We start from the raw sequence: 26154 nt of genomic DNA on the forward strand, positions 1-26154 counted from the left end.
CCAACATAATTTTTAGCTTAACCTGTTGAAGTATAGCAACCCATATTCAAACTGAATGTACCATGGAATCTAACAACAATCCACATCATACTATGTCCCCCTCCTTGGATTTCATCGAGTGGGGGAAAATTTTATATGCCAAAAACCCCTGAGTGGTGAAAAGGCTTCTTCTTTAAAGACATTTAGCATTTACATGTTGTTTCTAAACAAAGAAGTGCTCATTTTAGCCCTGGAGTCGTTCAGATGTGTCATTTTACCAACAAAGTTAAACAAAGTTAACTTCAGATTTATAGTATTGTTCTGGCTCGACAAAAGATGTATATTCTCATCAAAAACAGACAACATATCACATGATTCACATGTGTTTCCTATGTATTTTCTTAGTATACTGACATATATAAAGTACCACAAAGTTTATAATCTGATACAGGTTCAGATCAGTGCTGAATACTAAAAACATTCACAGATCTAAAAGTGTAAGTTCACATCAAAAAAGTATTAATACATGTATCAAATACATGACTTATACACTCTTATCTGTATATAGTCATACAAAAAATAGCCTACAAAGTTGACAGTGTTAACACTGTTGTTATTCTAGTTGCTTTTAGTATTTAAAAAGTCTTAATTCTAGTTAATAAAACTTTATTACTCAATATAGGGCTCAGCTTAAACACGAACAACTCTGAAGAAATTCTCAAAAGCAAGCAGCCAGACGTCCTACACACTCATTCACAAATCACACAACATCAACTGGTGACTGAACAACCACTCAATTAAAAACTGGATAAATTCCAGTTGAATCAGGCTCTTTCCATGTGAGTCCAGACAGCTCACTGTAACTCTTCAACAGCTTCAGTGTCCAGGAAAACTACCTACAGCACATTATATGATCTTTGCTGCATTTTTGTTAAGGAAATGAATTCATACAACAGCCACAGAGAGACATTTAACTAGAGAAGAAAATAGTGACCAAAGAGACAGAGAGAGAGAAGCTGTATCTAACTCATGTTATCTGATGTCATCTTCTTGTCATCTCATAACGCGTCACGTCATAACGTCCCGCTGCCTTTGTGGCTGTTGGTCATCTTGTTTGTATCGCTACTGGTTAACCAGTCTGATATCATTAGCAACAATGACCAGCAGACTAACTCTCCCAGTTGTTTCATTTAAATTATGCTGTTAACGTTCTACTGTTGTAGAACGTTAACAACATGATAGGGCCACCGCACCCCACCGTAGTCCCGCCGGGAGTCCAGCCCGGACAGCTGAGGCAGTGAAGCCTGAGGCCGTGCCAGCAGAGCGGGGCTCTGCATCCGCTCCCCACAGTCGCATCCTGCCACTGTCACGCCGCCCAGTCCAAATCCATTCTCCCGTTAGCTTAACAACAGTCCTTTACAGTCCTTCAGGGCTGCAACAACAAGCTAACTGTTGTGTTGGCTAACACAAGTAGCTAACATAAATCTGAAGAAAAAACAAAATAAGGAAATTTGGACTCTATTGAAAAGGCCTAAATAAAATGTATTTTTTTTATTGATGTGTTTAAAAGTAGTTCACAATTTTCATGTTATAATTTCTTTTCTAATATGCTACTGTATGAATTTATCTATCGCTTTACCACATACAGTGATAGAGAGTTCAAAATTTGAAAACTGTCATTAGACCAACGCAATGTCTGTGTTGTGGGTGTAGGTGGACGTCCTCCCTCTGATTGTCATTTTACGTGTTTTGGCCAATAACAGATTAGCATGAAAAAAATTAAATACATTAAATTGATATAAGAGCTCCCACCCTAAGGAGGAAAGCAGGAGCCTGTCCTCCCACTAACCCTAACCACTGACTTAATGGACAGAGTGGGTCAGTGTGAATTAATGGACTGGTATAATATTTATCTGTGAATCAGAGGAGAAGATATTTCCATGCTGTTTATTCACTTCAAGTAGCTAAAGACATATGCAATGCCTATTAGACACACATTATTAAGTTGCATAAATGGGAAATTTTAGAATTTTTATGCAAGTATTTTTTCTTTCTTGCTGGCCAATTTTCTTGCTGTATGTCGTTCAGTTGTCACATTGAGAAATCCCCTACTGAAATCACTGCAAAAATGACTCTCCTCTCCAAATCTATTTTAAGTCTTCACTGTCTAAGAACAAGGGAGTGTTTTGAGAAGTAAGATGTATGTCATTGAAGCTTTAACTTGATTTTTCTAATGTGTTTCTTCAGGGAGCTGCTCCATTTATTACCAGTTTACTTTCATAACCTTTTTTGTATGTAGAAGCTGAATTAGGTTCAGCGAACAATGTGATTTTTTTCCAGATGATTTCTGTTGTAGCCCTTAAATGCTTAAAGATATAGAATTGTCACATAACTTCACTTGAACACAGTATAAGATACAAAAGAAGTGTTACAGACATTATGTTTCATAATGTTCAAGTTCTGCACTCTTCTTAACCAGCTCGTGTGGCCATGTGAGTTTTAAATGTAAGTTGTGTAAGAGCAGCCTTGTAGGTAATGAACAGAAGGAAAAATAGAACTTCACAGTCAGAAATGAGAAATCTTTGATGCTTCCCAATGAAAAGTTTTTTGTCATGGATTTTGTCATACAGCATTATGTTTATATTCTTCTTACAAATTACTGACAGCACTTTTGTAATTTCTTTATTCTGTCAATTAGATGAGATGTTTTTAGGTGTTTGAGGTGTTTTTTATTCCCTGTTTCTATTTTCCATTTTTAACAGAACATAATCTAATTCTAGTCTGTACTTAGATATGGGCTTTGCTAAGTTCCATAAGTCAGTGAGTATCATAGCACTTTTACACAGACGACAGTTTGACATGTAGGAAAAGCACATGTGTTAATAATAAAATGAATGATGGCTGAATTCCATTTAGCTGCTTCAGTTTCAGGGTCCTGCTATTGTGCATGCTGGCTCCCTGGCATGACTTAATGAGAAACTTGAATAAAACAGTTATCGTTGATGTTATTAGCAACACCTGTGATGAGTCAAAATAACTGCTGTGAAAAAGGCCCATTGAGGACACACGTCCTCTGGCTTGTTTCTGTTAATTTGAGGTTTAAATAACCTGAGGAGAAGTTACATAAAAGTTAACTATTAGCTAAACCTTGGCCCCCTGTTACTGTTGTTAAGCCTGTCAAGATTTCCATTCGAGCTAATATAGGAGGAAGATTTACCACTTGAAATCCACAGTCATTTTGAAAATAGTGTGTCTTAGATTTCATACAGAGGTAGACGAACACAGAGCACAATCTTAAACATTCGCCATTCATTTCTGAATGTGTAAATCATAGACTGTATATAAAGATGAATGTAGCAAGATGTGATGCTACCCATTGGTTTGCATTCGAGCCAGTTTGAAGCCCAGAGTTGCAGCTTATGGTCAGCACCATCTGTTCTGTTTGGAGCTAGGACCTTCCACATAAGGAAGAAAGAAATAAGGAGTGCAGGTTGTTGCCTTCCACACTCTGGAAACACGCCCCGTTACCTTGGACTGAAGCTAACAATAACTGACTGGGAACACCAAGCAGTGCACATTGGGGCTAACAAGTTACCTAACCAAAGTGTGCTAACAGGGCAGGTATCGTAATCAAGTAAGTTTAAACTTATCAAAATATCGCAACAACAGTCCGACTCGAGTCTTGGAGCTGGGGAGAGCAGCAGGTAAGCCAACAGTCAATCACAGCTGTCAATCAACGCCCACACGGCAGACATCAAAGCCACTATAAGTCTTAAAATCTATTTAACAGAGCAATAATTTCCTAAATGACCACTAGCACACTTACTAGAGGGCCTGAATGTAGAGATTGAGACCATAATGACTCATTGGAAAAAAAATTGACCTAATATTTCTAGAGAGAAGTTGACGCTTTTTGAATGGGAGTAAATTGGAACCAGGGATTTTTTGGAGCCAGCATCACGGTACTTCCTTGGCTTCAGCCTCAAGCCATGGTAGTTGTTGCTTGATGTAAATATATCCACTATATATAGTGCCATCAAAAATTCCACACTGGAACAAAAAAAATGTACACTACTTTTTGCTAACAGTCCCACAATGCAATGTGATAGTGATGAGGCAAATGATGATATTTGGTGAGTGTCCAGAGAGTAGTGAATGAGTGAAGGAGGGAATGATTTTGGACCCTGTTCAATCCATTCCTTACAATTTTGCCTTTGTACTTTTGGTTTTGGAAAGGTTAAAATGTGGTGAAATCCAAAGTTTGACAAATCTGCTGTACATAGTTACGGTTACTAAGTGATGTTTGGGGGTTGAGCAAAAGGTCAGTTAAACTGATTCTGTCATTCTTTATTCATTATTCTTAAATTTGGCTGTTCTAGGCCAAACACATACAGTAAAGTAAAGCTATTTTGTATTTCTTAACCAGAATTAGATGAGAAGGTTTTTAAACATGTTGGAAGTAGAAAGAATAAAAATGAATGTGAAAAAATACTCTTTTGGTGACTTGAAATTGGATGAGGTTGGGTCTCAAAATTTCTAAAATCCTGGCTACATCCCTGGGTAAGACACCTGACCTTCTACCAATTATGGTAGCATATAGTTTTGTACATACAAATACACACACAGCAGCCTACTGAAGATGGTCTAAATGTTCAATAATACAATGATGATTAAATAACTGTGAACATAACTATGAGCAAAGGTTTGCTTCAGTTTCCAGTAGTCATGAAAGCTGTCAGAAATTGCTCCCAAGATGCCTAAACATTGTTCTTTTATTTGCCCTGTTTAAACCTCAGAACACATTAGGACCCATTCGGGGGCCTTGAGAAAGTTTTTAGTTTGCCTGTACATATTTAATACCCCTATTTTCTAATAAACTTGCACATGACTGACATAAAATCAGAGTGGAGAGTAGATTTATGGTTCAGAATCATGCCGGTATGTACAAATGGTTTCCAAATATGTGTGCGATCGTCTGAAGCTGAGGTTTTTGGAAGATAGGAGTGTTTGCTTCTTTTGGACAGACCTCTAAGCCCAGAAAAGAGCACAGATGTGTTTTGCTGTGTGTGACGGGCAGATGAGAGATATGAAATGTCACAAATAATATGTTTAGAGTTTAGGTTTAATGTTTTGTTTAATGCTACATTGCTGCACATTGCAATTATAAAAATAAACCCTCAACTGTAATGATCACCATAATGTTTTTAGACCTGAAGCTCCCTCATATGGAAGGTTTTTTGACTGGTAATGTATCAAACACCTGTATAAACAAGCTGTTCCCTTCTGGAAGAAAAACTTACATGCTTTGAGCTGCACATTTGGTGTCTGATATTACCGGAATTACCAAGACAATGTGCTGTACTTTTCCCATGAAAGGGTTTTGGAGGAATTTGTGTATTATCTGAGTCAAGGGTTTAAATTTCTCAACCTTTTCTTGCCTGTAACCCTATTTACATGTCATAAAATCATCATGACCCCAGCAATTTCTACAATGTATGTATTTTTAAGAGTGTGAATGGAAATCCAATTGATTATATGGAAATAATGACATGCTTTTACTTTTAATATATTTATTTTTGCCATTTAAAAGTTAAACATCAATGTACCACCCAAGGTTGAGAGGTTCTGGGGTGTGAGGGTGTCATGTGTACAGATTGTAAAGCTTATATCGGGCTACATAAAAGAAACTGACTTGACTTGACTTGACTGGAGGGTTGTCAAATACTATATTTGACTAATTCATCTATATTTTACAAAAACAAAAAGATAGTGCAGTTAGTGAAGTATGCCTGTATGTGCAAACTTGTTTTCTTAAAGTTTTTTCTTTATCTTTTTGTAACATCTTGCACTGAATCCAATACTGTAAGAACTAACTCACTTATGACAAATAACTTGCAGTATGCATGTACAAGAATTTAATTAGATCATTTTGAACTTTATTGATCTCAGAGAGGAAATTGGATTTAGGCTGTATTATTATTGCAACAATAAAGACATACTGTATAGTTTTACCATACAAGTTGAAGCTGAGAAAAATGCTTGTGGATCATTTGTTCCTGGAAACCTATTCATTCCCAGTAACTTATTGATTAATGAAATTTGCAACAAAGCAGAAGCTGAATGAATATTGAATGACTGTACACTCACATTTTTATCAGCATTGGGCCCTGACTCCAGATGCCACTAATTACTCCTCAGGGTCAGTCTCAGCATTGTGACTAACACTCACTCGCTCTCTGGTAGATTTGTGTCTTTCATTTTACCGTAGGTGCATGAATTTAGTCTGTGATGAAACTGGAGTGCTGAGAGGATATGGTTTGGAGTGGTAGAGAGGACACTCGGGAAAAATCAGGGCCAAGATGAGTCATCAAGTCAAGTCAGTTTTATTTGTATTGCCCAATATCACAAATCACAAGTTTGCCTCAGGGGGCTTCACAATCAGTACAGCAATACAACATCCTCTATCCTTAGTCCCTCGATTTGGATAAGGAAAAACTCCCCCAAAAACCCCATAAACAGGGGAAAAAATGGTGAAAGTTGTAAATCACTGACACCATGCCATGTGCCTTCCAACCAATGTTATGTTTTAAAAGATCAAGTAATGCCATGAGCATTGATTTAACTGATTTTTTAGCCACTTTGGGGAAACACAACATTGACCTTTGAAGGTTGATTTCTCAAACTTGTCATAGTTCGACTTGTTATAGTCTTGTTTGTGGCCACCTGGCCAATGTAAGTCCAATATTCACTCTCTTTTAGCTCTGTTTTTGCTCTCTACCAACTCCAGAGGAAATTATCTGGCTCTAAATGCTCTTCTAAAGCTAGTTGCTAGTGTCTGTTTGCTGTTTGGTGCTGAGCAGGTAGTGCACAGCTGCATGCTGCAGCAGAAAACAAAACAATGAGTGTGCTTAAAGTGAACCAAAACAGAAAAGTTGTGGGCCGGACAGCTAAACAATAAGCTGAAACTCACTATAAAGCTCTGTAAAGCTCAGCACTATGAGCGATGCCTCTGATATTACAAGTTGTCATTTGATACAATGTTTTTAAAAAATATATTGATTATAGTCACTGTAAATAAGTTCAGGTTCAAGGAGGGAATGTTGCGCATCGCTGTTCTTTATAAATGGTACGAACATGGAATGGGAGTGCATTGTTGTTCTGCCATTAAGCCAGCAGCGGAGGCGGTCACATTGCCGGATCAACGTCTGTGTTAAAGGGACAGCTGGCATGGCAGGACAACATTAGACTCTGACACTGTTGTGTTACGTGTCACGCCTTTGATTCTGGAGCTCCGGCATGTTATTGAAAATCACTCACAGGGGCGACATTATGCTGACTGTGTTTGGTTCAGTGTAAAAAAGCAAAGCTAGCATAATGAGGGGTGTTCTTTATGGCAATATTGCTCTAAAAATATTCCCTTTTGAAAACAAGTCCTGTCTGTTCACCAGACTCACCCACTCAATATATTTTGTTTTACAGTGTTTATTTCATTTTTTAGTGTAAAGAACTGAATCATACTTGGGTTTTTGTCCTATATCTTGAGTTAAATCGTATCCAGAATAACATTTAAAAAACCTCAACATTTTAACCAAGAAGAAATACAGTCTCAGATGAGGTCTTGGTATACCGCACTAAAACTGAGATTTGTGTCTAAGTATGATGTGCTGACATTAAATGGACATTCAAACTACATTTGATTGGATTGAACCCAGCCTTGAGCGTTGTTTCAGAACCTAGAAACAACCTCACATTCTCATCGAAGAAGATAAAAACAGACATTTATTTGAAATTGCTTTCCCAGTGAATGATAAAGTGAGTCTCTCCAATTTGTGTCCAGTTTGTGGCAGTGGGGGTTTAATTTTCTTCTCTCTGCGAAAGATACCTAGTAAATCATAGCCTTTAATTTTAAACATGTGCAGTACTCTGTTATACTGCAGAAACTGCAGACATGGCATAACAATGTCTGTATTGTAAATGCAGTATGAAGCTGGAGCCAGCAGCTGGTTAGCTTAGCTTAGCATAAACACTGGAAACCAAGAAGCAGCTACTGGCTCTGTTCTAAGGTAACAAAATGTGCCTACCAGCACCTCTAAAGGTCACTAATTAAGGAAGTATCTGCTCTCAGCCAAAACATAAACTCGTGCAAAACCGTAGCTTGTCATTTTTACACTTCAATTTTTGTATGGATTAAACAAACAAGATGCATGCTAACATGCTAAGCTAACTGGCGCTGGCTGCAGCGCTAAGGCAAAGTGTCAAATGTCAAAAATGTCAAATTATACCCTTAAAGGGGATGTAACATACTTTATATGATTTTCTGTCATTTATACACTGTTGTAATGCAAGATGTCTATGTTAAACATCGTCAAAGTTCCAAAACATGAGTTGAATGTATGTAAAAATGTTTGCTGAAAGGCAAATGCTCGTTTGCAAAGTTACTTCTACTTCCCCATCAAACTGACGTCAGATTGTTCGCCCACAAACGGGCGTCCATTCCATACTCTTTGTTGCTAAGGTCGTTCCGTAGGTTTTTAGCGTTGTCCCCTTGTATATTTTGGATCGGATTCAGGCTCAAGCATGTACGAATGTATTGGAGAAGTTTATATATTGAGTAAAGAACGAGAAAAAGAAGTGAAATCCTAGTACTATTTTTTTAATGAGAAGCCTCTGGAGCCAGCAGAAGTAGGCCGTGATGCAGCTTCCAGAAACTAACCAATCAGAACAGAGTGGACTTATTGGGAAGGGGGCATTAAAGAGACAGAAAACTTGGAGAAACACCATGATCTTAACTGCCTTGAATACATGGACATATTGTCAAAGCTGCTGTAAGTATTCCACCCTGGAGGATCAACTTTCCATAACACTAACTGTGTAGAAATTGTTATGTGCTGCACTTTAAGCTTGTGTTCTCTGTTGCCTGTTTAGCTACTGTAATGTGTGACCTCTGGCAGGGTCACTGAACCTCTATGTTACTGTTTATGTGTCTGCAGGCTGGTGTTCTCTCTAGCTCTGTCTCTCTTTACAATGTGCTTCTCTGAAAAAAATTTGTGAGTGATTCACTGCTTATAAAAGAGCAACATCTACCTACGCACTCCTCTTACCTCAGTGGCTCCGCTAAATGGCAACGACGTATTGGAGCACTGTAATTTTACAGTCAGTTTTTCACGTCATCTCTTTGTCACCATTAAGCCATCTGTCTCCAAAGAAAACCCTCATCCTCTCCAGCTGTTTCAGTGATCTTGTTGACGCTTTGCAAACTTGTTCTTAGGGTTTGGTTTAGTGACAGACACAACATTAATACCCTCTGAAGCGGTGCTTTGATCATGCTGTAAAGTCAGTCAGTGCAAAAGTAGACTCCTCTCAGAGGAGATGATCGAGTGAACGTTTTGTGGGTGATGCTTTTGTATTTCAGCTTGTTTTGCTTCTTAAATGTATTTTTTCTTTCTCAGACTTTTTCGGAGGGTTCTGAGACACACTTAAATGTGTGTAACAGCTCAAACACACATAGCTATGTTGACAAGGACATGGGTAAACTACTTACAATATAAGCCAGTGAGTACTTTTATTATGTGAGTTTCTATAAAAAAAGCTTTTTGTGTGTGTGTACATGTTTGTGTAGGTGCAAGTTGTGTATAATTTGTGTCCTGTGTTTCATTGCCATATGTTTTTCTTTTCCTTGTCAATGAATCCACATCTAAGCCTCCATCTGTCTCCATACTTGATGCAGTGAAGTTGTCAGTGGATGTTTTAGATTGTTGATCTCTCTATAGTCAGTTCAGCTGTGATTGTGCCTCTGTGGTGGGAATCAGGGATACACCTGGGAGGGAATGAGTGATTCAAGGGGATCAGGACTTGGTTAAGTAGGTGGAGAGAGAGATGAAGTTTGACTCTCAGATGATGACTCAGTGTACACAGGGATGGATTCTGGACCTTTTAGACCTCCTACTGCACTTACAAATTTGTTAAAAATGTTTTATTTCTTTTTGCAACATGACTCATTTCTACACTTTTGTGAGGTGCAAAAGCCACATTGAAATATCGCCAAGATGATGAGCTGCACCCCTGTTGTAAAGGAAATATGCATGAATTTCAATGCATGTTAATGATACAATAATCTCAGTTGTCTTTTTACGCCAGTGGCATGACTCTGAATGGCCATGGTGTCTGTCTGTCCACCACTTTGATCCAGACTGAAATATCTCAAAAGATAGGATAGATTGGCATGAAATTTTGTACATTCTTGGTCACCAGAGGGTTAATCCTACTGACATTAGTAACCCCCTGACTTTTACTCTAGTGCCACCATGAGGTTGACTTTTGTGGATTTGAGTCAAACATCTCAATGAGATTGATTGCCATTACATTTGGTTCACACATTCAGGATTTGTTCACACATTTCCCCACAAGATGAACTATAATACCTTTGGTGACCCCCTGATTTTTCCTCTAGAGCCATCATCAGGTTAAAAAAAAAAGATTTTTTCATGGATACCTGCAAGACTAAAAATGAAAAGGAAAAATTTCCAAAAGGATAAACAACTAATTCCCACCAGCCACAAGCTGTACTTTATTTTTGCTACTTACCAAGTGTTAGCATGGTAACATGTCGAACAAAGATGGTGAACATTATGCTAAACTTCAGCATTTTAACACTGTCATTGTGAGCATATTAGCAAGTAGCTCAAAACACTGCTGTGTCTAAGTACAGCTTCACAGAGTTGCTAGCATGGCTGTCAGATGTCTTTCATGGGTGCAAGAAGAGAGGATGTGATTATTATAAAGTGCTGAAACACTTGCAAAAATGCTTTTGTTTTGTTTTGTTTGTTTTAGTTTGTTTTTTTTATTTTATTTTACATATGGCCTAGCTTTCAGTATTATTTGACATGACAACCAGCCAGTATTCACACAAAAATTTGCCAAAAAGCTACAAAAACAAGCCCAGATGTTCTCTATTCTCACACATTTCACTGTGGCGTGAACTAAAATTCTGTGAGGGGAAAATGAAAGATGAGATGGAAGATAGCTGGAAGATGGTGAGGAGAGGAGACATATTGCTGGTGGCCAGGTCTATCAGTGGCAAAGTGGCCCTGGCTATTTTGCAACCACTGAGCATCTTGCTGCACTGTTCCAACTTTTATTACAGGGCCTTGAACTAAATTGAACTACAACCAGCAACCATTTTCAGTCCAAAAAAATGTTTTGAGTTTCTACAACATGACTCACCTTGACTCTTTATACAGCCTTTCTCCTAACAAAGTACTCAAAGTCAGCTTTTGCTTTCTATAGAACTGACAGCATTAAAAAGTCTCTGTTACAAAGCCCGTGGTACAGTAGCACAGCCAGAGATCTGGATCACCATCAAAGCTACTCTGCTGGCTTATTCCATCTGTTTCATGAAAGAGAGTGTCATCTTGTTTTCTTTTTAATTCTCTATCCAAACTGTAATAGGCAAAAAGGGAACAAGTGGGAGACTTTGGAAGGAAGTTGATTTGAATTTAAGGGAGATTCCCAAAGAAATGTTTGATATTTTATGTTAATAACAGTCTGTTAAAATGTTTTTTCTTTGGTCTGAATCCCCCCTCATTTTGGACTATAAATTGTTCCGGTTTCCGTACTCAGGAATCTATCCATAGCTCCTTTTATTCCATAATTACCAATGAATAGCTAAGCTGCCATTCAACTGCATGACCCCCCTAACTGCTTTTAATAAACTGTCTTTACAATAATTCGATTTGTCCTGCTTGACCTGTGTGACCTTTCCTTACAGGCATCGAAGCACAATAATGTCACTGTTGGGAGGCCATTACAGGGGTTAAGTTGCGATGACCCACTCAGATATGATCATCTCCCTCATTGTCTACTGGTCATGCTAGTTAATGTGTTGAATGTCATGTCACGTGTAAAGTCCGCTCCCTCCTAGTCATCCTCCTTCAGCGTGTTAGTCCGCAGCCATGTCCAGTGACGTTTCTCTCAAAAACAAGACCATGTTTGTTGGCTGATGAGTGTTTGGTCAGTCTGCAATAACCCTATTTCTGGATCAACTCAGCAGTTCATACATCCATCAAATATCAATAACACTTTCTATTCACAGTTATGGGGACTGAGGCGACTCAGGCAGGGTGCACATTAGACAGTATACCAGTCTATCAATGGTTTAATGGAGAAAGACCAACCAAGGTTGTAGGTTTGGATTTAGTCATGGAGACTTGGGTTCTTCAAAAAAAAACTGAGCAAAACATGCATTGTAACACATTCGTATCAATCTAGCCAATAACACATTATGATTAAATTGTTTGTCATGGTTTCCATAATAATGGTAGTTTAACAAAAGAATTATAATGCTATTTAAATTGTTGTATTAGTAATGCACATGTTTCACTGAATTAATACTTAAAGGTGCAGGATTTTCCTAAAAAGGAGGGGCCAACTTGTTGTTGTTTAGCCATACTAGCAGATGACTAAAGGGATGGCAATGTCAGTTTGTTGGTTGGCCTACCACTTTGGTACAGGATGAACTGTTGTGAGTTTTGAACAGACATTCCCCAGAGGATGAATCCCTCTGATTTGGTTGATCTCCAGATGTTTTCCAGGTGCACCATCATAAGGTTTTGTGTGAAATGTCTCGAAAACTATTGGATAGTTTGTCATGACATGACATGACCTTCATGCAACCATCAGGATTATTTAAATTAACTTTAGTGATCCACTGACTTCTCATTTAACAACATCATCATGTCAAAATTTCCATTTTTCCAATACTTTGGTTTATGACGAAATACCTGCAAAATTTGTTACATTCTTATCATCCTCAGCTGCACCTTGTGTTTAGTACTAATTAGCAGATGTTAGCATGATAACACGCCAAACTAAGATGGTGATCATGGTGAACGTTACACCTGCTAAAAACAGCATGTAAGCATGTTAGCATGATGTTAGTATTTTTTTTACTCAGTCACTATAGACTTAGTCACTAGTTTTTGTTTTGTTACAGATCTTCCTGGAGGGCTGCACTTGGCCCAGACCAATTAGAGGGTTAGCCTTTACCCTTAGAGGCAAAACCCTGCGCAATGTCCGCAAAGTACTTGTGCTGCTCATAAATCTTATTGCTATGAGTGCATGATGATAACTGAAGGAGACCTAATCAGGAATTTTTATCAACTTAGTGCTTCTGTCATCTGTATGATGACAGCTGGACAGTAGGACGACACTGTTTAGACAGATTTTAGTGAGTAAATCAAACTGAACCAGTAAAAATGGAAGTAAAAAAAATAATTTTTAAAAGTGTGGGGGACATGTCCACCCCTCACCCCTCACCCCAAGTGGAAATGATGCCCTTGCAGACAATATTATTCTGACCAGCATGTTTTTGGATGTCGAACCATTGAGCCTCCATATTGCCCTGCTATTAACCCATGTGCTATTATTTTCAATAATAAGGTTGATTATCTTACATAACAGTGCATTTCTAAACCGCCAAAGCAAATCTTGATTTGTAGGATTTAGAATAATAAGAAACTCTTAGCAGCTCCTAGCAGGAAGGGCATCAAATGATCCACACTACGGCGCTGGTAAATTGCCTCCATATTGCCTCATCTAATGCACTGGGAGGCTGGTCATAAAGTGCCATGAGGTAAACATGTTGCAGGGATTTCCATCGTGTTGAGTATTTTAAAATAACACTAGTAATTGGTGGTTTGAAGGATTCTGTTTGTTGACAATTAAGCCTAATAAATCCAGTTTCATGTATTCAAGAAATGCTGTAAGTAAACATATTGGTGTGTAAAAACATTGCTGTAGCTTCCTCCCATTTCCATGTACAGATCGAGTAGGTTAAGTTGTGCCAGAACCCCACTTTGTTCTTTTAAAGGTTTACCCACAACAAAACTGATTAAATTTAAATTTTATTTTAATTTTATTGTTCATTTCATTTTAAAACTATTTTGAACTGTTAAACCATATTATATGTTATAAGAGAAAATAGGCAATTAAATCCCTTGAAAATGCATGTGTGATGTTTTAATGTTCAATGATCATTTACTAGAAAAAAAAATAACAACAACATAAAATAGCGTTTTAATTGTCACATGTCCTCTTCCCAATCCAAAACCTTGATGTAACTAAGTAGTCATGAAACTTTTATTTCAACCTGTCTCTATTCCAGCCATTATCTGTACCCACTTTATCCATTTGCAGGGTCGTGGGTCCTAGAGCTCATACCAGCTCACATTAGGTAAGAGGCAGAGTAAATCCTGGACAGGCTGCCGGTCTATCACAGGGGTGACATGTTTACACTGACAGTCACACTCACAATCATGCCAGCAGGCAATTTAGAGCTTGGATTTCACCTAACCTCTTTGGACATGTCTTTTCATTCTCTCAGTTTGGATTGGCAAATTCTCCATGATCTGCAGTTGGTGTCATTGTTTACTTCTGCTGTCAGGCCAGTGTAGTTGCAATTACAACTTAAACACCTTGGAACATGAAATGCATTGTGCAACAGCTTTAATATCGTAAATATGACCTCCCTTCATGAGCAAAAAGTGAAATCTCTGTCTCTTTCTCTCTCTATGTTTGTCTCTCCTCAGTTAGCAGTACCTGCCATGCTCTTCTGGACAGATTTCTGGAGGAAAACTTCTCAGATCAGCTGTTTCCTCATCACTTGGACTCAGATGATGACAGCCAAAGTAAGAGTTACTGATGTGCTGCACACACACAAAGACATAATATGTATTACCATGATCATCATTATCTTCACTGGTAATGTTTACCTGCATCAACGTACGCAGCTTGATCTGATTGGCTTGGTTGGAAAACACAATTAAAAGGGGAAACTGTGATAGTGTGTAGTGCACATACACAGCACATAAAAACTTGAAATCTGTTTAAAGGTCAACTACGACTATGTGGCTAATCATCCACCACGAGAAACTTGACCTTTCAGGAATGGAAAACTGCTCAATATGAATTTCAGGTACAAGTTTGGCTCGAGGTGTAACAACACTGGGTTGTTAGATTGGGGAATTGAAAGAACAAAGCAGCACACAAGCAGCATGCTGACACCAGTGAAACTATTTGGCAGTGAAAAAGAAAAGCCGCCACATTTTTGGGTCATTTATGATCAAAGGAAGCTTATTTTTAGTTGATTTATGACAGACAGAAATGAAAGTGGGTTTCAAAAGAAATAATGATTTAATAATGCGCCTCATATTTCTGTCCTTTTATCCCCCAGAGGGATTCGTATGGCTGTTTGCCATATTAGTCGTAGTGGCAGTTTCCTCTCCAGCCATCACATGATGTCTCGCACGCCTCCTTCTTTCTCATCCTGTTCATCATTGTGTTCAACACAGACAGACACACAATCACTCAAAATGAACAAAGAGTCTGCCTGTTTGGCTGTTACATTTCAATTAAATTTAGACGAAATTTAGGCCATGGACCAAGGACTTGGAAGTCCCTAGTGAGTCCAGGACTTTTTAAAACATTATTTAGCATTATCATACAGAATATTTAAGCATTATTAGTGTGGACTACTACACTCACATGAAAAAAAACACTGGCACATGTATCACACTTCTGGATCCAAAAAGTTGAAAATTTCTAAACTTTTGTTTGTTGTCAAAATAATACAGTTAGAGGGTTTTGCAGGACTGGTGGACGGCCTCGTGTATTTACTTTTTTCTGAATGTTTTGTTATCTCAGAAAAACAGCTTGTGATGTTGAAATCATAAGATATATTTCTCGTGACCCAAAGAAAACAAACTAAAAACATCATCTTCGAAATCAGTTTTGCCTCGTTTTTTGGGGAGTCATGGATGCTGTTTGTTCTCTCCAAAGTTTTTTTGATGACTTGGTTTTGAAAATTCAATATTTATCCTGTTTTAAAATCCTATTTTTATAGCTAACAGCTGGCAAATACTATGTGGAATTTGGCAATTTATGAAAGTAAAGAGTGTATAAACATTGCTTTGGCAGCTGTAAGTCAGGTAAGTTTCATAGGTATACTTTATCCATTCTTTCTGCTCCAAGCATTCATGTTTTGTGTAAACAAGACAAAAATGACATTTCCATCAATCATAGTGATTTCTTTATGTGTTTTATCCCAGCTTTTTTTTTTTTTAAAGTGTCCATATCTTTGAATAACAGTCTTTTCTTTATGTCTTACAGTTACCTCCTGTGATTTTGAGTCTGTTTGCTTCTGGACTTTATCAAATCACAGCCACCAAAGTGACTGGTCAGTGGTGTCTCCACAGCAACCAGAAAACACAGGCGCACAGGCTGGGATGATGCCTGTGACCGACCACTCAGTGGGAAGCTCTGACGGTAACAATACAGGGACTCACTGAGGTTCAACTAAATGAGTGCTTCAGGATACATGCTTTTTTCATTTGTAAAACATTTTTCGGAGAGAACTTGTAGACTTCTGTTGGGAGAATTTACATAAAGCTTTTCTGAATTTGTAGTTGATATGTTCTAATGCAAAGTCTGAAATATTTCCTAATGTTGAACCATTTATCAAATGAATAATGGGGGTGACAGTGTTATGGGGCTGCTATAAAACTGTCAAGCATGAAATTTCTACTCTGTTTCATTACCCTAGGGCACTTCCTTCTCTTAAGTTCCTCCCCTGCCGCTGAGGCTTCTGGGAGATGTGAGTACCACTTGACCAGCCCGGTCTTGTCAGGAAGTGACCGGCACTGCATTTTGCATTTGGCTCTTTATGAGACTGTTCCAGCTGCGGGGAACCTCACACTCCTGATCAAACCAGTTCTCTTGGGTTCAGCTGTAAAGTCTGTGGACCTCAACCACAGGAGACGAGATGACCACAGGTCAGCAAACACACTCACTGCTGTTTGTGCAGAATAATTATATATTAAATATGGTGCCTACTGCATTCTTTATGCCCAACATGCCCATTTAATTATTGTCAAAAAGCAAAACCCTGCATCTTCGCTGATTGAAGTGCTTGTCAAGTTGAGGTACAGCCTGTAAAATGAATAAAAGGGAGCTTAGATTCAGTGCAATGAAAGGTGACACAGGCTTTCAGGCAGAGCAAGGGCACAGAGACTAATACATTTTACTTCTGTGGTACTAAAGTTATATGAAGAACATTTTTCTTACCTGCCACATGGGACAGAACTGCAGAATTGTGACCATATGGGGACAACAGTCCCCTGAGTATTGTTTGGGAAATGTGGACAGGTATTTCCTATTGATCTAATGCTGAAGCACAGCCATCTTTAGACCAGCTAAAAGCATTCTTGTCTCTAGATGTAGACTCTGGAAATGAATTTATATATAATTGGTAAGGACAGAAGAGGGATGGGTGGGCATATGCAATAAGTTTGTACATTGGCTTTGTTAGTGTCTGTGCGGTAATGGACTAAGCAATTCCATTATGCGACGTACACAGACAGTGGTTTCATTTATTCAGCCCACTGTTCATCCCTTACTAACCTGTAGATCTAACTTGTGGATGTATTCTCCATTTAAAGCACAGTTCCCATAAGATGTGAAGCAGCTCTTACTGGAGTGCTATGTGTGTTGTGCTGTGACGTTTCACCTGTACTGACTGTTCTCAGAAGCCAGCAGCTGTCCTAATCTAACCATTTTCTTGCAAAACAAAGGCTTAATGGCCCAAATAATGGCCCCTAGATTATGTGCATTATCTTCATTTTACTGTATGCGCCTTATAGTGAGACATTACTCACCCACTCTACTGTATGTCTGAAGTGGCGACTTACAGGAATAACATGGGTGTATTTTTAGAAATGGGCTCCACTTCTCAGCTTCATTAAGTAAAGCTTAATGAAGCTTGCACTGGGAATTCAGGGTGACATACTGGTACAAAAAAGGCTCATCTTTATTCTGTGATGGTCACTGTAATCACACTGTTGCACAAGCGGAGATACTGCATGTGTTCTGCTTTGCACAAGTTGTGGCAGGAAAATTCTAAAGTGTTACGTGGGAACCAAACAATAACATCATAAGGTGACAGACGTATTAAAGGCACCCTGTGGAGGTTTTTTTTTTTTTTTTTTTTAATACTGCTGGCACTCTAGAGAAATATAAAAGAGGTAAAGATGAAGATTGCAAACTCATATAAACAATACAGGTTTCAAAACAAGCCAAAAAGCCTTTGGAAATGTTTTATGAGGTAGTAAATGTACTCAACATGTTTGCTAGGCCTTCAGGAGGCATTTTGGCGAGAAGTGATGCATGTTTAAACAAAGTCTTTGTTTACAATAAAGAAAAATTCTCAAGGTAACCATTATACCTGGTTTCATTGAGCCTAACATATCACGACGCTGGTTGTAAACTGCCTCAGTTCACTCTGGGTTTACTGATGAGCTATGAGTTTATTCACATGAAGAAGGCAGAGTTCTTAATTACATGCAACGTCATCAGAACTATGAGCTGAGTAGTTGATATGATATGAGATGAAACGGTGATGCCCACAGGGAAATTTGGTTATTGCAGCAGCAAAAATGATATTTAGCAAAGTGAATGTATTCAGTGTGATTACACAACACCAGGAATAAATATTTAAAGTAAAGCAATGACTAAGTGTGAGAATCATCACATATGTCGGAGATGTTTATGTGTTCAGTAGTAAGCTGTGGAGTGAGTATTTTTTGCTTTTTTTCTCATGATGAACAAACTATTATGATACACTTAAAATGTCTTATGTCTTATGAGGTCAGTCTGGATGTGGATTTATTTTATCCTAATAAAACACAACAGTGGGTGTACCTTTATTTCCAATAATCATCACAAAATTACCTCATTTACAATGTCAGCCTGTCATGACTGAAAAAAACAAAATTCAGCTATAATCACTATTTATTATGTTTTTAGTTCAAATATTTTCATTTCTCTTTATTACATGTCACTATTGTAAGCTCTATGCTACAGTTTTTCCACTTCAAATTTTGCAAACTTTTGCTTCAAGAGACGTTTTTGTGTATTTAATTTAAAAGGATTTTAAGGAAACTTGTAAATAATTAAAAATAAAGCTGAGTCTGCCCTAAATCACTGTGACTCGTCTTAAATGTCCAAACAGATACAAGCAGAGGCACACTTTTTATTCTCTAAGATGTGTTATAAAAATGGAAAATGTAGAAAATATTGGTTGTTTCTGTTTCTGAAGCCATTTTCAGCAATAATATCATAAAAAAAACTACATCAGGTTTGGAGAGCTGCAACTGACATCCACGGTAACCTTTTTGTTTTTCAGTTTGCTAATGACATTAGCTAATGTTATTAACCATGTTAGCTCAGTGATTGACAGCAGGTGATTGTGGTTGCCTAGTGACAGCAAAAGGATGCTGCTGGTACATCTGCCTGTGCAGGATTTTATAAAATTCTCTCACTAATTGCTGGTACATGGATGTTTACTCACCCCTTTTAATAGAGTAACTTTAAATGTATCCATACAAGCCAAAATCACTATTAAAGATACATGTTTAAAAATGAAGAAAGGTAAGAATTCCTACAGATGACTTGAAAAGATACTTTTTTGTGATTGGTTGATGCAGGGCTGAGTGGGAAGTTCTGGAGACTGTGATTGGCCGGGTGGACGAGCCCTTTCAGGTGACTCTACTCTACACTTCCTGTGTGGGTGAAGACGGAGCCACTGTGGCTCTCGACTCTCTGGAGCTCATAGACTGTGAATCAGGTCAGTTCATTTTGTCCTCTGCAGCTATGATTTACAGATTTCTGTCCAAACTAAACACTTCAAAGGTTGTTTCTTCAGTTAAGCATCTTTGACCAAACAGAAGGAACCAGCTGTGCAGTTAAAACCTGCTGGTTCACAGTAGTACACGTTTTAGAACATCTGGTTTAGAAAGCAGATAAGTTCATTATTAAGATTTCCACAGTTTGATGTAAAGGTGATTACTGGCAGTAGGGGCTTTGTTGTTATGCTCAATATTTGCACAGCTTTACAATGCCACCATAATTAAAGCCCAGGTTGATCCTGATGAAAGCCACAAGCCGAAATGCATCTTAAAGTCTGGCAACAACAGATAGTGAGGGATTACAACATGTAAGCATCCATTGTCCAGCGGTAGTCCATGAGTACCGCACAGTGCCGTCTTTTTGTTCTTGCAATTCAGAAACTTGCAGGCATGAAGCATTTTATCTCGTCTACTCCAGCATAAAGTTACGCTAAATGCAGGCTACTCAGGGCCTCACACACATAAAAAAGCCAATATGGAAGTTGCCCCGGATTTTCATTCAGGCTCAGAGAAAAGTATTTGAAATGATTCATGAAAAATCGTGTTTATTTGGAAAGCTTTAGGAGTGTGGCGCATCTTGTCCTGATATATGTTGTTTTGTGCAAGTTAGCATGAAACATAGAGCCACATTTATGGAAAATACACCAGGTTGAAATAAACTGGAATTATCCTCTAATACTACAAGTATTGTTGGAGTTGTGACCCATGAATTATTTTGAATGAATATCAGCGCACAGTACTGTATAAGACATTGTTAAGAGATCAGATCTGGTGTCAAGATAATCACTCAGATCACACACAAAATTATTTACAGTTGATTTGCTACAACAGGTACAATTGTCTTACCTGTTTGGCAAGTTGGTTGGCTTAACTTGTGTGAAGCAATAGTTTTACAATCTGTGAAATACACCTATCCGCTCTCTGGTGAAAAGTTAGATGAGAAAATCAATACCACTCTCATATTTTTTCGTCAGATATAAGGCCAGCAACCAGTTAGGTGAATTGTCATCTTTACAGCTTGGTTTTTGTTTGGGTTAAACAAATGAATTGTGTTCATTAGTGAGCTTTAAAGGTGCTGGGAGGTGGATTTTGTTACCTTTGGACAGAATCAAGCTAGCTGTTTCCCCCAGTTTTCAGTTTTTAGCTAAGCTAACTACCTGCTGGTTATAACTTCATATTTACTGTTCAGAGATGAGAGTGGTATTGATCTGCTCATCTTACTCTCTGCCAAGAAACAAATAAGCATATTTCCAAAAATGTATAGCTATTCTTTTAAAGAGACATGCTTAAATGACTTCTAAATATGGAAATATGTATTTCAGTGGGTTAGAGTTGGTTCTCTATGATATAAAGGATGTGTGATTACTGCGTTGTATAATGACTGCTGTGTGATTGCTGGGATTCAGAACACCAGGACATCGAGCTGGATGTGGATTGTGGGGAATCTTTCCACTGTGAAAACTCAGGAGGCTGCATCGACCAGAGCCAAGTGTGCAATTTCCACACTGACTGTCCTTTAGGAGAGGACGAGGGCTTCATCTGTGGTGAGGTTTTGCCTTTTCTTTTAAAAAAATAACTAAATGCAGTAAAGGCTGCTGCTTTGAGTGAAATCAAGATTGTGAATTTTGATAAGTAATAACTTAAAAATGCACTTCTGCAGTTGCCTTTAGAGGTTTCCCCTTCTACAATGATCTGCACTGTTAGATTTCTGAGAGCGGGAGTGGGAGAACAATATGAAAAAACAATTAGGTTTGAATGTGTTAGTGCTTTAGTTTTGGTGTTTGTGGGTAGAGAGTTAAGTGAGACCAGCAGTGCAGCAGTCCTAAGGCAGAATGTGGGGCTACTTGCAGGCTGTAATCCATTTGCATTAGCTGTTAAAGTTTAAATCCATGATAAATTTTTAATCCGTTGACCCGAGGTACCAGATTATTCAACCAGCCAAGGGCCTCCGTTGCTCACACATTATATCTAAAATGCAGAAAGTAACTATTATATGGCCATTCTTCAGTCCATGGACAATTCAATCCAAGTGTTCCTATCAGCTAGTGTCTCATTAGCTGGAAATAATTATCCTCCATTTTCTGACAGTTTTCTCTTGAAATCATGCCTTTAAGATGTCCAAATATGAGATATTCAACAATTTATTATCCTCATGGATTTATTCATGTTTTGAAATCCCAGATTTGAAAAAAAAAATGCTGCTGAGGGAAAAAAAAGCGTGTTTTCAAACAGTCAATCAATACCTTTAATTTCCTCCCACTTCAGTCCCAAATGCAACAAGCTTTCTCCCTTCTCTTAGAAAACATTAATCATCCAGTGCAAAGAAAAACACTTCACCATACAGAATCAAAAGGCCTCGCTTCACTCAGTAATGAAATCAATGTAGTCAGGGCTATTTAGAGTCCTTGAGTTGTGGATCCCCGGGGGGAAAAGACCTGGGTCACAATGGTGGTGTAATTTCTTCAATGGCCCACCAGTAAAATCTATCCTGTGTGAGTGCTCATAAAATACTCTTTTTGTGATGTCAAAGGGACACTCCAACATTTTATATAATGCTTTTTTGCCATCTTATCCAAAATGAGATGAAAAAAACTCACCTCTTTTGGATGTTATCACTTGATTGAATGTGTGTCATTGGTTGTTATCAGCCTCACAGATATGGGTTAGAAGAGACCTGCTACACCTACTAGTAGGTGCATATCAGCCCACTGGATTAGGACCGTGGCACCTACCAGTTGGTAATATGCTGCTACGTTACGTTACGCTACAAAATAATTATGTTTTGTTGTGTGACAACGCTGTGGTTAAGGTCTAGTTAGGTTTAGGCACAATAACCACTTGGTTAGGGTTAGGGAAAGATTATGATTTGGGTTAAAGTGATCAACTGAGACGTGGTTAAATGTGGCAACAGTAAAATGCAGTAAAAATGTCAGGTTAAACGGCAGTAAAATGTGGTAAAAATGTCCCAACAGAGGCAAATAGTGGTCTGGAACTGTCGTCTCTTGCCTGCAACTTGTAGGTTCATCTAGCCTTCCACCAGCCAACCCGCCTTCTCTTCCTAACAAGGGAAAAATCATCCTATCAAGTCATCTTATATTGACGTGATCTGAACTACGTCACTTCCCCGGGTCATAATTACTACGGCCGCTAGATGGATGATAATAGATGGATGGATAATGGACGATAATGCCCTTCTGAACCTAGGTTGTAGGTGTAGCAGGCCCCTTCTAACTCATATCTGTGAGGCTGATAACCCCTGATAACGCCCATGCCATTGGGTGATAACATTCGAATCGTGTGAAAAATGTAATATGATATATTTATATATAATATATATATTTCGACATTAATATGAGAAGATCGACACCGTTCTCATGTTGTCAGGTGAACTAGCTTATTAGCATAAGGACTGGAAGTAGAAGGAACCTGCAAGCCTCACTAAAATTAAAAAATATGCCTATACCTCCCATTAGCCTGCTAAGCTGGGCTAACCAGCTCCCAGCTCTGGATCCATGCTTAATCAGTACTTAAGTAAAAGTACAGTACAAGTATTATCAGCTTGATGTAGTTAAAGGATTGCAGTAAAAGTAGTGGTTTGGTCCCTCTGACCGATGTATTATTATATATAACATCATTAGATTATTAATACTGAAGCATCAGTGTGTAAGCAGCATGTTACTGTTGTAGCTGCTGGAGGTGGAGCTAGTTTCAACTACTTTATATACAGTCAGCTTGTTTAGTCCAGTGGTTCACAACCTAGGGGTTGGGCCCCTTCAAAGGGTCACCAGATAAATCAATGGGGTTGTGATATTATTAATGGGAGAGGGAAGAAGAAAAAACACTGTTTTCAGTTTTTTCTCTAATCTTTGATTTTTGGTGAAATATTGGATCATTTGAACATTTATTGAAATGAAACCATGTGAGACGTTTAGAGGGAAAAATCACTATTTGGTGGAGCTGTTAACCACCACAACAACCATGTTCAACATCTGAAATGATTTTATCTTTGACAATGTGTTGTATTTTAAAAGCTTGTTGTATTATCCATTGTGTCAAATCTTCATCTGAAAAGTAACTAAAGCTGTTAAATAAATGTAGTGGAGCAGAAAGAACAATATTTCCCTCTGAATGTAGTGGAGCGGAAGTATAAAGTAGCATAAAATGGAAACAAGTAAAATACAAATACCTCTTTTACTTTCCACCACTGTGCTTAACACACAGACATATGATTGCTATCCATCTTTTAATATTGTTCTCAGGAAAAAAACAAATAAGTGTATTTCCCAAAATATTAGAACAATGTCTTTAAACTGTGTAGACGTAGAGAGTCAGATATATCTAGTGGTTTTAGACACATTTCATATCAGGGGCACATTAGCTTCATTATGACGCTGTAACTTACCATATTAACCCAGTGACTTTTGGATGTATTGGTGACTAGCATGCTAGCTAACATGATACAACATGTAAATAAGACAGCTTTGGAGTGGTTGGAAGGTGTGTTTTTTCACAATTGACAGTTCCTCCTGCAACCAGACTAGACACATAAGCTGTCTTTCAGAGATAAAATAGATATTGACCGACTAACACACATAACTTCTGTACATTTTACACAATCAAAAATATGGTACTGCTCTTTTTCCTTGTCTTACATCAGGGAATTAAGATTTGAGGGGAATAGATGGATTTCTTAACAGCTGTAATCTCTGTTTCAGTAAAATATGATAATGATCTGCATCTTCCTCAGGTGCTCTTCCGTTTGGCTCACACTGCTCATTTGAATGGGATGCATGTGGTTGGTCTGTGTCCAACCAGCGATCGGCCTGGAGGAGGGTCGCTGGAGACAAACTCCTGGAGAACGAAGACATGCAGGGAGTCACTCTGCAGACTACACAAGGTTGGCAGTGTGTGTGTGTGTGCATGTGTGTGTGTACATGTGAAACATATTAACACTTCTTACCCTTAATTTATTTGATATATTAATGTGGTGTGGAGAGATAGAAGTTAAAAACTCAATATTTAATCAATTTTCTGACCACAAATCTCACATTGCCAAGTGTCAAAACACATCACACAGGTTTTTCATTTATTGTTCTTTCTAGACCCAGCTAATAATAGGTACGCCTTGTGAGATTAATACCATATGAAGTTATACCACATGACCTTGAAGAGTTCATATGGATCATTTAAATCCAGCTGCAGAACATATTTGTGTTAGCAGAGCTCAAGATGGGTTTATATTTAACCCTCTGCTACTAACTGCCTTCATCCCTCTGTGTACAGTCAAAATGTATGTACAACATACAAGTACAACATAAAGTATTCAAACTATTCCTCTGTCTCCAATATAATTGTTTTCTTGGCAATTTATTGTACAGTATGACCCATTAAGCTTTTTGCTGTCACTTTTACTGTGAACCCTGCAGGGCACTTCCTGTTTCTGCAGGTGAGAGAGAGTAATTCCCTTCAAGAGGCGTCCATTCGGAGCTCCTCTTTCCCTCCTCCAGTCTCCACTAATGCCTGCCAGGTCAGTTATATAGTAGCTAAATAATTCCTTTAGGTATTTTTATTCTCTTGTGAGGCTGTTCTTCAACAAAAGATTTTGTCAGTGTTCTAACTATTTCCTGAAATTGTGTTTATCTGTGCAGATGCGTTTTTCTTTGTACCTGTTTGGAGACTTTAATGGTTCACTGCTGGTGGCTATAGAAGAGAATGAGAGCGCCACCACGCCACTGGTCTGGGAGCGAAATGGTCCGTGGACAGACGACTGGGAAGATGTTGCCCTGCAGCTGACTGGCCTTCATCATGAGTATGTAATAGGAGAGCAAAAGGGTAGAGGCGCAGACAATTATGTAACAAATGAGAATCAGGAACGGTCTCTTGTGCCTTAAAAGAACTGCTGTTCAACTTTACTCACCTCTTTTCCTTCCCAATCCCTCAGAAACAAAAGTTCTTTCACATCAGGCTCTGTCATATTAATTTCCTTTATTTTCCTGTTCTCAAGCAGCAATTTTACAATCATGGTGAGGAGGTTGAGGATGAGTACATCTTTTAGATTGATGATGGGAAAGACAAAAATTGCTGCTTTCATCTAAGAAATGTGTAATCATCTTGAAGCATTTTGACCCATTCTCTACTACAAGCTGTGATTATACATTTACAGGATTTATCTCCTGTTGCCATGAGACAAAAGTAGACATAAAGACAAAACTATGATTCTCTGAATACACAAATGGTATGTGTTTTGCCCCAGGTTCCATATTAAGGTGACAGCTGTGTGGGGACAAGGCTCCAATGCTGACATTGCTCTTGATGATATTGCAATTGGAGCAGCCTGCTTTGATACAGGTAAGCTGCTGCTAACACATCACCATGATATGCTGGACACAGTTAAGTCACAGTTAATGGCTTTTTGGTCTGTTAAGTCTAAGTCAAGAAA

At 38.3% G+C, this 26154-nt stretch overlaps 1 protein-coding gene across 1 annotated transcript in view; it reads left to right on the top strand.

Moving 5' to 3' along the window:
- Positions 1 to 26154, top strand: part of ltk (leukocyte receptor tyrosine kinase) — a 63330-nt gene that overhangs the window by 13319 nt on the left and 23857 nt on the right. The window contains exons 2-10 of the mRNA XM_067613779.1: positions 14565 to 14663; positions 16144 to 16299; positions 16577 to 16805; positions 19515 to 19654; positions 21122 to 21259; positions 24463 to 24612; positions 25142 to 25242; positions 25364 to 25524; positions 25969 to 26063. Coding sequence (XP_067469880.1) covers positions 14565 to 14663; positions 16144 to 16299; positions 16577 to 16805; positions 19515 to 19654; positions 21122 to 21259; positions 24463 to 24612; positions 25142 to 25242; positions 25364 to 25524; positions 25969 to 26063 — 1269 coding nt within the window. The remainder of the gene's footprint in view (positions 1 to 14564; positions 14664 to 16143; positions 16300 to 16576; positions 16806 to 19514; positions 19655 to 21121; positions 21260 to 24462; positions 24613 to 25141; positions 25243 to 25363; positions 25525 to 25968; positions 26064 to 26154) is intronic.

Source organism: Thunnus thynnus, chromosome 16, assembly GCF_963924715.1.
Source record: "Thunnus thynnus chromosome 16, fThuThy2.1, whole genome shotgun sequence".
NCBI lineage: Eukaryota > Metazoa > Chordata > Actinopteri > Scombriformes > Scombridae > Thunnus > Thunnus thynnus.